At 41.4% G+C, this 14,707-nt stretch overlaps 1 protein-coding gene and 1 non-coding gene across 7 annotated transcripts in view; both read right to left on the bottom strand.

Annotated features, from left to right (window-relative positions):
* Positions 1-14,707, bottom strand: part of APP (amyloid beta (A4) precursor protein) — a 313,659-nt gene that overhangs the window by 212,801 nt on the left and 86,151 nt on the right. For all 6 annotated transcript variants that reach the window (XM_010838453.1, XM_010838454.1, XM_010838449.1 and 3 more), the window contains exon 3: positions 5,733-5,862. In XM_010838453.1, the coding sequence (XP_010836755.1) occupies positions 5,733-5,862 (130 nt within the window). The remainder of the gene's footprint in view (positions 1-5,732; positions 5,863-14,707) is intronic.
* TRNAR-CCU lies at positions 6,555-6,627 on the bottom strand. Its single transcript has one exon. It is a non-coding gene; the product is annotated as a tRNA-Arg (tRNA).

The raw sequence follows: 14,707 nt of genomic DNA, 5'->3' as shown, positions 1-14,707 counted from the left end.
CTTCCAAAGAAATCCCAGGGCTGATCTCCTTCAGAATGGACTGGTTGGATCTCCTTGCAGTCCAAGGGACTCTCAAGAGTCTTCTCCAACATCACAGTTCAAAAGCATCAATTCTTCAGTGCTCAGCCTTCTTCACAGTCCAATTCTCACATCCATATATGACCACAGGAAAAACCATAGCCTTGACTAGACAAACCTTATAGTTATACTTTAACGGGTACTATTCAGAGATATTATAGAGATATGCTGTCCCTAATTCACAGGATCAAAAATAAAATTCTTTTAAGTCCACAAAAAAGCATTTCTCAGTTCTTTTCCTAAAGAAGAAATACATCAAAAATTTCCTATACTTTGTGATGGCATTAAGTTCATGTCTAATATATTTTACATATTATTTATATAAAATTTAAAATGTATTTAGCTAATTAAAATATAATGGAAATGAGGGCTTTGTGGCATAGTCTGAGTTAACTAACTGAATTCCATTTGTTACCCTGGGTTTAAGCCACTCTCCTGTCCTAGGAAACATAACAATACTTGTCTGTACCACTCTGAGAGTTTTTCTGACATATTCTCTTTCTGGTTACAGTTATTCGTATGGTATAAAGCTAACCATGGTGCCCTAAATCCCCCAAAATCTTGCAAAATTGTCATATATAAGTTGTATTTTCCACAACAGTCCTTTGAAAAGTTATTTGCTAGAAAAAAACAGTAAACAAAATCAGAAAAGATCTCAAATGTGTTGTTTTGAGAAATAACATGATGAGAATTGAGTTGTAAACACAAAAAGGAAATTCAGTTTCCTTTCTCTGTTGTAGGTAGAAAGTGATGGTAAGCAGCAAACCACTTAAAAAAGACGTTCCCAGAGTGCAAAGAGAATTCTGATGGACGTCCATTTCTTTCTTGACTCCCTATCATAATCACATCAACTCAGTCACACCAGGAAAAGCCTATGAGGAAAGACACAGTGTGAGGTTAAAAGCTGGAAACATCATGGTCCAGCGTATTAAATTTATGCTAAAACAGCAAGCCAACAATTTCCAAGATGAAATTATGCAGATGTAACTAGGAAGCAGCTGTTTACTGGTTGGCACAGAAAAGTAAATATTTCCAGACCATCAGATCTGATATGATAGTACTGATTCCAAATACACAGAGAAATTAAAAACTCAAAATATCCTACATCCACTCTAGCTGATGTGTTACTAAATCTAAAGGCATTTTTGCTCTTTTAAAATAAGGTAGGTGGGTAGGTTTAGTTGCTAAGTCGTGTCTGACTCTTGCGACCCCCGTGGACTGTAACCCACTAGGTTCCTCCGTCCAGGGGATTTCCCAGGCAAGAACACTGGAGTGGGTTACCATTTCCTTCCCCAGGGGATCTTCCTGACTCAGGTATCGAACTCGAGTCTCCTGTAGTACAGGCAGACTCTTTACCGACTGAGCCACCAGGGACGTTACTTTTTAAATAAAGTGGGTGAAAATGTGACCACGTGAAATTTAAGTTCCATGTGACTTTCTAACTTTCTTGGATGTCAGCATCTGTCTATCTCTTTGTATACATGGAAACAATCTAAAAACAATAGAAAAAAATACAAGCGATAAAAACAGAATATACTTTTCATGAGTTAAGCTGCTGTTTATAAGAGCAAACAGTACATTATTGAGGTCATAACTTACTTGTATGAAGAACCTCTAATAAGCTCAACTTAAAAAAACTTCATATCCCATTATCTCTTGGAGAGAGTCACCATACATATATACAACTCAAACAGTGCTGGTATTTCATATAAAAATGGCAACCAGAGCAGCAGATGATTCCGGAGTTTCTACTCATCTTTTTTTTGTGTGTATAATTGAATTATTAGCTTTTACTGGACAGTGGCAAATGCAGAAAAGCATCAATTTCAATAATGGATCTATGACACCAGGAAATAGTAATCCAAATGGAAAGGAGTCAAACATTTTGCAAAGAAAATATTCTCCTTGAATAATAACGATGTGCTTGAATCCTGTATGAGATAATTAATAAAATGTTCAAATGACTAAGGCAATCTTACCGTCTGGTGCCTGAGGCATAACTAAAAGCAAAGCGTGAAATGAGAAAGCCAGCTGACTCCCAAGAGAAATCATCTACTTCATGGGAAGAAAGTGACAGCAGCAACCTAATGCACTTTTTCCATCTAGACAAGGGATACAAGACACTGTAGAGCAGGGATGCCCACGGCAAATACATGGCTTAGAGAAAAACAACCTAGGGCGGCACTTTCCCTGCACCTGATAAGAAGGTCAGGAAGGTTACATGCTGAATGTGACAGGCATTTTCTCTCTTCTAGCTTTGTTTTGAATTTTAATACGCTTAATATTAAAGACAATCTTATTTTGCTTTCCAGGTAGTCTGAGAATTAACTTTAATAAAATAATCTCTTTTGTGTAAAGGATTTATTTGGATACAGCCAGCAATTTTAGATGGTACTTATGGTAATTCTTTATTCAAGCAGGAGGTAACACATAAATGTTCCTGTGTGCTCAGTCGCTCAGTGGTACCTAGATTGTAGCCCTCCAGGCTCCTCTGTCCATGGGATTTTCCAGGCAAGAATACTGGAGTGGGTTGCCATTTCCTCCTCCAGGGGATCTCCCTGACTTAGGGACTGAATCCATGTCTCTAGCATTGGCAAGCAGATTCTTTACCAGTGAGCCACCTGAAATTGGAAAGACTGATGCTGAAGCTCCAATACTTTGGCCACCTGATGCGAATAGCCAACTCATTGGAAAAGACCCTGATGCTGGAAAAGACTGATGGCAAGAGGAGAAGGGGGTGGCAGAGGATGAAATGATTGGATGGCATCACCGATTCAATGGACATGAGCTTGGGCAAACTCTAGGAGATGGTGAAGGACAGGGAAGCCTGGCGTGCTGCAGTTCATGAAGTCAGACATGACTTAGCAAGTGAACAACAAACCACACCTGAGAAGCCCCATATGTAAGAAGGCTGTCTATCCCTACCATAAAGTGGAAACCTGATCACACGAAGAGAATCATGGAGCTTCTAGGGATATGGCTGTGGCCTTTATGAGACATATCTACAGTGGGACTTTTTTTAGGTGTTCGTTATTGCCTCCAATTCATAGTCTTTCCTCTATGATTTGATTTTATAAATCAGGTGGTTATTGGCTCTAATACAATTTTCTGCTGATACTGGAAGGAATGCTGGATTGCGAATCAAAAATCCTTGGGCTTTGGTCCTGATTCTACTGCTAAACTGATGTGTGAGTTACTGCAAGAAATTCAATCTTGGTGACTTTCAATATTTGTACCAGTGAAGTGAGACTGAAAAATCCAACATCACCTGCCTCACAGAGTAAGTATTTCAATGGGTGCCCTATGCAACTACAAAATGCTTGATAACCTCTCTGTGTAACAGATGTTCAATCTGGGGAGGCACAAAGAGGGAAGGAAAGAAGAAAGGAACAAAAGGGAAAGGAGAGGAAGAAAACTAGACAAACAATATTCAAACTATTGGGACCATGCAGTATGAATGGAATTAAAAAAATACATAAATTACACACGTGTTTTTCCATTCCTTTTCCCAAAAGCAAGACATATTCATTAGGGTTATATTATGTACCACCTTTTGTAATACTTTTAGATACAGAATGAAATCTTGCCTTTTGCAACAACATGAATAGATCTGGAGGGCATTAATGCCAAGTGAAGTAAGTCATACAGAAAAAGACAAATACCGTATGATACCACTTACATGTGGAATCTAAAAGATACAACAAACCCATGAATAAAACAAAAGCGAAGTAGACTCACAGATAAAGAGAACAAACTACTGGCTACCAGTGGGAAGAGGGAAAAGGGAGGGACAGTATGGGGCAGGGCAAAAAACAGGTTGTTATGGGATTATATGACATCATGACTGTGAAACTTTTGAAAATTGTAAAGCACTATAGAATTCCCCTGGTGGCTCAGCTGGCAAAGAATCTGCCTGTCATGTGGGAGAGCTGGGTTCGATCTCTGGATTCAATCATGAAGATTCCCTGGAGAAGGGAATGGCAACCTGCTCCAGTTTTCTTGCCTAGAGAATAACATGGATTGAGGAGCCCTGTGAGCTCTAGTCCAGTGGGGTTGCAGAGTTGAACACAACTCAGCAAGTAACACTACTACTACACAATTTAAAGAATATTTTGTTCAATTTGAAAAATCAGGGGAAAAAAAAAAAACTTATGGAAAATTTGCCATCACCTAGGAGTGAGGTAGTACCTATAATTCTTAATTCTAATCTAAGCTCAGTAACAAAGTTGGAGGCATCGTGTAATCCACTTGTCACTGTCATGTTAAGCTCTAATTTTGGGTTCAGTAGAAAAATACCAGAGATTCATAAAATGAGAAAACATGATAAAAGTTTCATATAGGCCAGGTGAAGTATATAATGTGGATATAGGCCTACTAGAAGTATATAATGATCATCTAGTCCCATGAGTAGTCAAGAAGAGGTGTTGTTGATGTGCTAAGTTAACACCAGATACTATACCAGGCCTGGGAAAGTGGCTAAACACATCACAAGTGTTGTCTTCTGTAATTAGGAACCAGGAAACTCTTTAACTGCCAAATGTTTAAGAATCTGGTTTTGCATATCTTATCATAAATCCACCAGATGAAATCTTCATTCATTGGAGATTAGCCCAGTTTCCTATTAATGTCTCAAAGTGTGTGCAGCCATCTACAGTAATCAATAGGTTCTTACAACATTCATGTTTGACCCAAGTATTACAGAATCTTTGTCATTCTGAATTTCTAAGTTTGCTGTTGGGGACTTTTTTTTTAAAGACCCTTTTTAGTTTTTACAAGACATTGTTGGAATGTGTATCAATACTTGTCCACATTGTTCTCAGATAAATCCCTATGTCCTTATTTACAACCACCTTGCCAATGAATATACTTGTGGAAAACATCTAGATGCTGGCTATCAGATCAAAGGCTGCTGATTTCCCCATTGCCTAGCTACATTAAAAAAAAAAAGAAATCACGCAGGAAGAAAGTAATAACCAAGACAGATTAAATGTGGAGTATGATAGTGTTTCCAGAGGAAAAAACACAATACCATATAAAGCAACTCAGTTTTTAGAACAACAGTTTAAAGTAAAAGTCAGTAAAAAGTGAAAGCACATATTTAAATCTGAGTGATCAAACTGCTTCCTCTAGTTTGATGTAAGCAGAATAACAAAATTTGCTCAACTCTAATTCCCCAGTTATCATCAAACAGGAAGAGTGGTGGGCTGTTGTAGAAAGTGCTTTTTAAGGATTAGCAAAATGTACATTAGGCTCTCTCTTATATGAAGAATATGTCAAGAAACATACAAGGTGTGAATTCTACTAATTCTAGACAATTCAGGTACAGGAGAATCACCTACAGAAATCAGTGAAACTAAGATTCCTGGGCCCCACCACCAGATATTTTCATTCAGCAGTTGTAGAAGAGGCCCAAGATTTTTAATTAAAATAAACACACTAGGTAAATTCATTCTGAGGCTGGAAGCCTGGAAATACTGCTCCTTTATTGTTAGGACACAGGATACTTGAATAAGAGTCCAAAATATAGTCCAATACAGAGTGGCAATATGCTGAAGGAAGAGCCTGCATATCTGATCTAATAATTAGAGCATCCTTCCCGTTTACGCCCAAAGCCCATGGCCCATCAACACCGGCTCCAAGGCCGGCCAGCTCACCCAGGCAGCGGTAGGGAATGACCATGTGTGCGTGGGTCTTGCACTGTTTCCGGCCCCTCTTGCACCAGTTCTGGATGGTCACTGGTTGGTTGGCTTCCACCACATTGGTGATCTGTAGTTCAGGGTAGACCTGGGAGAGCACACAGAGAGGGTACATTGTTACCTGAGGCAGGGCTGGCACACAGGCACCCGATGAACCACAGCTGTTATCCCATGGGGTATAGGCTGGCCCTATGCATTCGGTATCTATGTACAAACAGCCTATATATATATATACAGGCTGGCCCTATACATTTGGTATCTACGTACATACAGCCTATATATATATATACACACACATATATATATACAGGCTGGCCCTATACATTCAGGCTGGCTCTGTATATTCGGTATATATATATACAGGCTGGCTCTATATATTCGGTAGGCAAGCTTGGGCTTCCCTGGTGGCTCAGACAGTTAAAAAAAAACAAAACTGCCTGCAATGCAGGAGACCTGGGTTCGATCCCTGGATTGGGAAGACCCACCTGGAGAAGGGAATGGCAACCCACTCCAGTATTCTTGCCTGGAAAACTCCATGGACAGAGGAGCCTGGTCGGCTGCAATCCACGGGGTCACAGAGAGTTGGACATGATAGAGTGACTAACACTTTTGGGGAATTCAGGGTAAAGAAAACGATCGTTCACTCAAAACATGACACAATCTAACTTTTACTTTACACGTACTCCTACTTTATAAACGCCCATTCCAGCTTAACATTTTTTTTTCTTTTTTTAATTTATTTGGCTGTGCTGGGTCTTAGCTGCAGCACGTGGGATCTAGTTCCCTGACCAGGATTCGAACCTGGGACCTCTGCATTAGGAGCGCATAGTCTTAACCACTGGACCACCAAAGAAGTCCTTTAACCTATTTTCTAGTGGTTTTGTGGTTTAGTCACTAAGCTGTGTCTTAGTACGACCCAATGGACTATAGCCTGCCAGACTTCTCTGTTCAAACATATTTTCTAGGGGAGATAAAAAAGAAAGGGAGGAGGTGCGAGTGTGCTAAGTCACTCAGTCCTGCTCAATGTGACCCTATGGACTGTAGTCTGTTGCCGGGGGGCCCTATTAAAAGTATGGGGTCATTTCAATGCAAAGTAAATGGGTGTGAAGATAGTCTGTAATGCCCAAAATAATTTTTTAAAATATTCTTATTTATTTATTTGACTGTACCAGGTCTTAGCTGCAGTACATGGAAACTAGTTCCCTGACCAGGGATCAAACCCCAGACCCCTGCATTGGGAGCATAAAGTCTTAGCCACTGGATCACCAGGGATATCTCCCCTAAATAATGTTGTGGTAAATACACCTGAGAATATTACCGTGACTGAAATTCAACCCAACCCTGTTTTAGTCAACTAGGCAAACATTTCACACACAGGATATGACACATAGCAAGCTCTCTCTGTAAAAATTCCTCTCTTTGTTCAAAGTAATTTACATAAGAATAATTTATAAAACAGTTATCATGAATCTTTAGATAAAGAATTGCATTTATGAATCTCTTCCCTTGATAACTAACTACAGCTCTTCACTCTGATTACTGTTCTCAATAAATCATGGTGTTTACTGAACACTTGGAAGAAACGTAAAACTTGATAAACTGAAATGGGTTTATGAAAATATCAGATCACTTCTATTTATTAATAATAATGAGAAGAGATTTGAAGGAAAAACAGAAACATAAAAATTTGTTTCTAAAATGGTCTTGCCGTTGTATAAATCTTGCATGTCACCAGAGTTGCTGTTTTGCCAGTTAAATACAATGAAGAGAGAAAATATAAGAGAACTGAGGACAGAAGCAAGGACATGGCTATAATGATGGGTTATAATAGAATCTAAAGTGGGGATGCAGGAAGAGTGGGATACACAGTTCAAAGACTGTAGTATTAGGACTTCCCTGGTGGTCCAGTGGCTAAGACTCCACGTTCCCAAAGTAAGGGGCCTGGCTTTGATCCCTGATCAGTCCCCTCAATTAAGATGAAAGATCTCACATGCAGCAACTAAAACCCATCACAGCCAAATCAATGTAGTATCAATGAGTCCTGCTGTGGGCTACAGAATTCTGTCCTAAAGGTACCAAAAAAAAAAAAAAGTGGGTTGGATAGAAGCATTAGTTGGACAGTCAGAGTTGAAATTAAGATTCTGGAGGGGGTACAGTCACTGGTATCTGCAAGGACTATAATATGAATTTCAGAGGGAATGGCTGAAGAATGATGAAAGCAAGGTCACTGGAGGAATAAAAACCAAGGAACAGAGAAACTGGAATCTTGGAACATCTAGGTTGATATCAAAATCAGCTAAGAATGACTAAAGATGCAGTTGGCTGAATGACAGAGAGTGAGGGCCTAAAATCTTTGAGGATTGAGGGGGATGCCCCTAAGGCAGAAAGAGCCCTGTGGATGCCTCCAACAGGTGGAGGACAGGTGGGAACTAGTCCATCCACAGGTTGGGTGGGGGATGTTTTTTAGGGAGGAGGAGGAAAGTATGGTTTGGAAGTGAAAATTCAGGAGAAGGAAGATATCCCTATGTCAATGCTGGGAGGGCTGCAAGGAAAGAATGACCTGAGAAGGCTTTGAGGGAAGCAGTGACTTTGGGGAAGAAGCAGGTTTCAGAGCACGAAGATACTGTCCACAGTGTGGGTTATGGATAGAAGGAATTTTGCTAATGATTGTCAGTGATGTTCAGAGGGAACTTTCTGTCTTTAAAATGTTGATCTTTTGTTCACTGTGGAGTTTGGGGCATTAATTTTTGACCTTTAAATAGTGCAGGAAAATATGACTTATCTTAATTCCTGAGTGCCTCACTTGCCTTATCCTATCCCAACCCCGAGGCCAAATCTATTAAAAAATTAAGGCACTGAAATGAGTGAAAACTGTGGTCCATCCAGACAACGGATTACCCAGCAGGAAAAAGAAAGGCATTATAAAGCCATGAGACACAGAAGAATCTTGCTGCTGCTGCTGCTGCTGCTATTAAGTCACTTTAGTCGTATCCGACTCTATGCGACCCCATAGATGTCAGCCCACTAGGCTCCCCCATCCCTGGGATTCTCCAGGCAAGAACACTGGAGTGGGTTGCCATTTCCTTCTCCAATAGAGGAATCTTAGTTGCCTATTAAGTGAAAGAAGCCAGTGTGAAAATACATGTGTGAGTCCAACTATGTGGCATTCTGGAAAAGGCAAAACCAGGGCGACAGTAACAAGACCAGTGGTTACCAGCGATTAGGGGGAAGGAGGGATGAACAGGAAGAGCATAAAGGATTTGGGGGACAGTGAAATTATTCTCTGTTATACTCGATACTGTAGTGGTGAATGCATGTCATTATACATTTGTCCAAACTCATAGAATGTACAACACCAAGAGTGGACCCTAAGGTAAACTATGGACTTTGGATGATCCTGATGTGTCCAGGGAGGTTCATCAATGGTACTTCCCTGGTGGCACAATGGTTGAGAATCTACTTGCCAATGCAGGGTACATGGGTTTGATCCCTAGTTGGGGACTGAAGGTCCCACATGCCTCGGGGCAACTTAGCCCATTATTGTTGTGTGCTGTGCTCAGTCCTGTCTGACTCTTTGTGATCCCATGGACAGCAGCCCACCAGGCTGCTCTGCCTATGGGATTTCTGAGGCAAGAAAACTGGAGTAGGTTGCCATTTCCTCCTCTAGGGGATCTCTTCTTGACCCAAGGATCGAACTCACGTCTCCCAAGTCTCCTACATTGTAGGCAGATTCTTAACCCAATGAGCCATCCTGGAAGCCCAAGCCCCTGGGCCATAACTACTGAAGCCTGAATGCCTAAAACCAGGGCTCTGCAACAAGAGGCCACAGACACAAGAAGCCCACGCACCACAACAAAGAGTAGCCTGAGCTTGACACAACTAGAGAAAAGTCCAAGACCAGCAACAAACACCCAGAGCGGCCAAAAAGAAATATACGTAAATAAATAGTGTACAAAATGTACTATTCTGCTGGGGGATGTTGAGAAAAGGGGAGAAGCTACGCATGAGTCAGGGCAGGGGGTACAGAGGAAATCTCTGCACTTCCCTCTCCATTTTGCTAGCATCTAAATCTGCTCTAAAAAAAAAGAGCGCTGGTCAGTGTGAAAGTGAAAAGGTCACTCAGTCGTGTCTGACTCTTTGTGACCCCATGGACTACACAGCCCACCAGCTCCTCTGTCCATGGAATTTTCTAGGCAAGAATAGTGGAGTGGGTTGCCATTCCCTTCTCCAGGGGATTTTCCTGATCCAGGGATCAAACCCGTGTCCTGCATCGTTTATTGTCTGTCTTTCCTTCTAGAATATAAGCTCAACAAGGGCATCAACTTTGTATTTTTCTTGTTCACTGTTCCCCTCCCAGAACTTAAAATAGTGACTGGTACATTGTACAGTTTCAGTAAGTTTTTAATGGATGAAAACCCCTACCTTAATGTATGGGTACTATCCAACTGACTCAGAGAAGGCAATGGCACCCTACTCCAGTACTCTTGTCTGGAAAATCCCATGGATGGAGGAGCCTGGAAGGCTGCAGTCCATGGGGTCGCTGCGGGTCGGACACGAATGAGTGACTTCACTTTCACTTTTCACTTTCATGCATTGGAGAAGGTAATGGCAACCCACTCCAGTGTTCTTGCCTGGAGAATCCCAGGGACTATCCAACTGACTAAAATTTTACTGAGTACCTATGATGTGTCGAGCCCTGTGCTAGTAAAGTGCAGTGACAGAGTGGTTATCATCTGTGATTTTACAGTGCTAACAATCACAGATAAAATTTCAGGCAATTTTCTACTGAACAGGAATATTTTATTATTGATAAAATGTTATGTGATTATTTCGTTAAGATTCTACATAATTTAGTTCATTTAGCAACACTTTATAACAAAAGTTTATCTTCAAAATGCTGTACTCTTACCCTAAGATCCCAAATATTTCACAAACTACTTCAATTACTTTAAAAAACCATCCCTGTTCCTCTATCACGGATTAAGTGATGTCAGCAATAGTAGTAGACTGAATATATCCTAACTAGTCTCTACTTTTGGAGAAGGCAATGGCCCCACTCCAGTACTTTTGCCTAGAAAATCCCATGGACGGAGGAGCCTGGTAGGCTGCAGTCCATGGGGTCGCTAAGAGTCAGACACGACTGAGCAACTTCACTTTCACTTTTCACTTTCACGAATTGGAGGAGGAAATGGCAACCCACTCCAGTGTTCTTGCCTGGAGAATCCCAGGGACGGGGGAGCCTGGTGGGCTGCCGTCTATGGGGTCACACAGAGTCGGACACGACTGAAGCGACTTAGCAACAGCAGCAGTCTCTACTTTCAAATTTCTCCCAGGCACTCTCCTTTGATACTTTTCCACACATCTTCTCTTCAATTAAAAAATATTTAATTTTTTTATTTTATCTCATTTTTAAAAAAAATTTTATCTCATTTTTTAAAAAAATGTTGAGCACTTCTTCCCTATATATAATATGTTCGTAGAGATAATCAGACCTTTTGAAGAATTACACACCAGTTCCCCCGATCATAGTAACTTGGCAGTATGCTGATATTACTCAAAGTCTGGCAGGCAGCTTCCAATTGTGCCTCACAAAACACGTGGTAATAACGATGAAACACAGGCCCTGAGTCACGGGGATCCTAATGGACCAAATGGCTCAATACGCTTGTCTTTACCAGGATTTCCCTTAGTCCATGCAATTCTCCAGGCCAGAATACTGGAGTGGGTAGCCTTCCCCTTCTCCCAGGGATCTTCCTAACCCAGGGATAGAACCTAGGTCTCACATTGTAGGTGGATTCTTTACCAGCTGAACCACAAGAGAACTGTTTTTTAGAGCAGCATCTAAAACTGCTCTAAAAAACAGAGCCGCTGGTCAGTGTAGTCTGAGGCAAATTCAATCCAGGAGGAACAAGCTATGTAAACACACAGAGACGGATATGTAAATCAGATCCTAGATGCATATTGAGAAATTTACTCTTCCAAAACCCTCACCAGCAACTTAGCTCTACATGGAAACAGCTCCTTCCCCTGATTTTATTTTGTTCTTAAGTAGCTTAACACTTCAACGCATGCATTTCCGTCACAGACAATGTTCAACTTGAAAATGCCACTAAAATTTAATATCCCCATGGCTTTTTCTTCCAACAGAATAAAAGGTGAAGTGGCTTTTGGGACAGGAATATAATTCTCCCACCACCTCGTCTTGTTTATTACATCACAAAAAGTACAGCACTCATGAGTCATAAACTCTGTGACACCAGAGAGCTTGCCCTGAGGGACACGACATTGTGTGCAGTAAAGTGTGAGTTACTGCATTTTTCTAAAGGGGTTCCAGCTGCCACTTCACAGAAATACTACCCTGCTGAGGCTTTTCTCAGGAGCCTTCGCTTTCTACCAAGGAGGACTATGCCTGCAGGAGGCACAGTCAAGTCATATTTTCTTCATTTTAATTCAAAACCAAAAAACTATCTGTAGGGTACATATTGATAAGAAAAAAATACGTATATACGTATATGGCTGGTTCACATGCCTTCCATCTCAGTGTCCTAAGGTAATAACTGGTGCAAAAAACAGTAACTTATTTGGTGGGTAATTTTCTAGCAGAGTGAACTGCACATGGACCAATTAAGATGAAAGAGTGCTGAAGAACTGATGCTTTCCAACTGTGGTACTGAAGAAGATGCTTGATAGTCCTTTGGACAGCAAGGAGATCAAAACAGTCAATCCTAAAGGAAATCAATCCTGAATAGTCACTGGAAAGTTTGATGCTGAAGCTGAAGCTCCAAAACTTCACCTGATATGAAGAGCAGACTCATCAGAAGAGACCCTGATGCTGGGAAAGATTGAGGGCAGGAGGAGAAGGGGGTGATAGAAGATGAGATGGTTGGGTAACATCACCAACTCAAACTCAGGAGATGGTGAAGGACACGGAAGCCTGGTGAGCTGCAGTCCATAGGGTCACAAAGAGTTGGATATGACTGAGCAACTGAACAATAACAACAAAATGATCAGAGAAGACAGGGCTTATTCCCTGAAGGCCACCAGAGCTCTACAAAGTGATCAGCCAAACACAGAATTTCCTTCCAGTTTCCATCCTAAAATCTAGGGCATATGTGTTATTTCCTGTGCTTCACCTTCTTTCTCTAGGACGGGGACATTGGGGATTGTTAACAGACAGTTTGAGGAGATTGCGAAACCACATGAATCCCATGCATGGTTTGCCTACTGCTTAACAATGAAAAGGGAAGTGGCAACTTCCACCCAAGCAGCCACTTTTATCCTGAGACAAGGAGCTATTAATTCGAATTTGCCAAAGAGAATAAAAAATTGCTGTTCTCAATTCAGGAAGTTTATTTAAAAGGGGGGAGGCACACCAAACATTAAAGACACGCAGTTTCTTCTGAAGTACATCTAGTTCCAATTAGGCACAGTGATTACCACAAGCACAAGGAACTTCCAAGTCAGAAAGAAAAACCTAACAAAAAAAACCACAATATAAACCATACTGAGATTTCTGACAAAAATTTGAAATACTATATATCTTCCTTGGTGGCTTAGACGGTAAAGAATCTGCCTGCAATGCAGGAGACCCGGTTTCTATTTCTGGATCAGGAACACCCCTGGAGAAGGGAATGGCTACCTACTCCAGTATTCTTGCCTGGAGAAGTCCATGGACAGAGAAGTCTGGTGGGCTACAGTCCACGAGGTTGCAAAGAGTTGGACTGCATTTTTTATTAAACAGTGCCAGTATATGACCAGAGACAAAGAAGCATTTTTACGTTGAGACAAATAATTTACGACAAGCATTCTATGTTTTCTTTGTGGCGTCTCACGCCTTAACATAGGAAATAAAATATCTGAGATCCCTAAGCTATTTCATTTGTATGTTGCATCACGGTGTGCTCACACAATAAGCATTGCTGAGAATTTGCTAAAACAGCAGGTATTAGCAAAGCCTGATTTTTATAGGGCCCCCATCCTTTTCCAAAATGTCTCCTATTTGATTCCACTGATCACTATTTTTTTAATTATAAAAAAATTCAGATGATGAGAGCTTCAGTAATCAATACTTATAGCAGAAGCAAATTTAGGCTTGGGTCAGTTCCTTGAAAAGCAGACAGTCCGCAGTTCCTAAAAATTACACAAGGCAGCCACTGAATAAACATACTCACTGTGCAACAAGCACACTCTTCTTAAGACCCTTACACTGTACTTCAAATGCTTAGGTCCATGAGGGTCCTCCCCCATGGGCAAACCTTCTCCACTCACAGTGTAATAGATGTGAATCCTTCTCGCCCACTTCAGGAATGCTTTCTGGTATTTATCGCAGTGTGCCTGACATTCGGGTTAAGTACGTATGTGCACCACCTCCCCGTTGCAAATATACTTTCCACGGGCAGGAAATACAATGAGACCCCCACTCGCAGCCTCCCCAAGGTGCTCCACCTTCATGAACTTGGCTGAATTGGTCAGGAGGCTGCCAACATGCCTGCCCCTCTCTGCAGCCCTCCAGCCCCCACCCCCTTTCTCAGCAAGAGCTTTCCTAAGTGCCCATATTTTAACTCTGCAGCTCCGGCCCCAAAGCTGATTACAGCCAGAGGAAAGCACTCTGTCAAGTACGTTCTCCTTGCTTAAGCGTTGTGAACAAACACATCCAGGCTCTGGTTAGCTAAGGCTGGCAGGCAGGGGAAGTCACAGCCAGAGGTGGTGCCTGGCAAAACCATGAGGGGACAGGAAGCAGGCAATTGGAAGAAGCAAGAAAATAAGATTGACAGAGAGAGATAGTAGGAGGAGACGTCTGTGGACCCAAGTCACAGAGATACAGAGCGGATGAGACAGGGACCACCTGATTACCTGTAACTCCAGTGAGGAGTGATGGGTCTCCTTCAATAAGCACACCCACTTTTAAATATGTATTTATTTATGGCTGTGCT

The sequence above is a fragment of the Bison bison genome, unplaced genomic scaffold (assembly GCF_000754665.1).
Source record: "Bison bison bison isolate TAMUID 2011002044 unplaced genomic scaffold, Bison_UMD1.0 scf7180017864094, whole genome shotgun sequence".
Taxonomy (NCBI): domain Eukaryota; kingdom Metazoa; phylum Chordata; class Mammalia; order Artiodactyla; family Bovidae; genus Bison; species Bison bison.
This window is presented reverse-complemented; position numbering and strand designations above follow the sequence as displayed.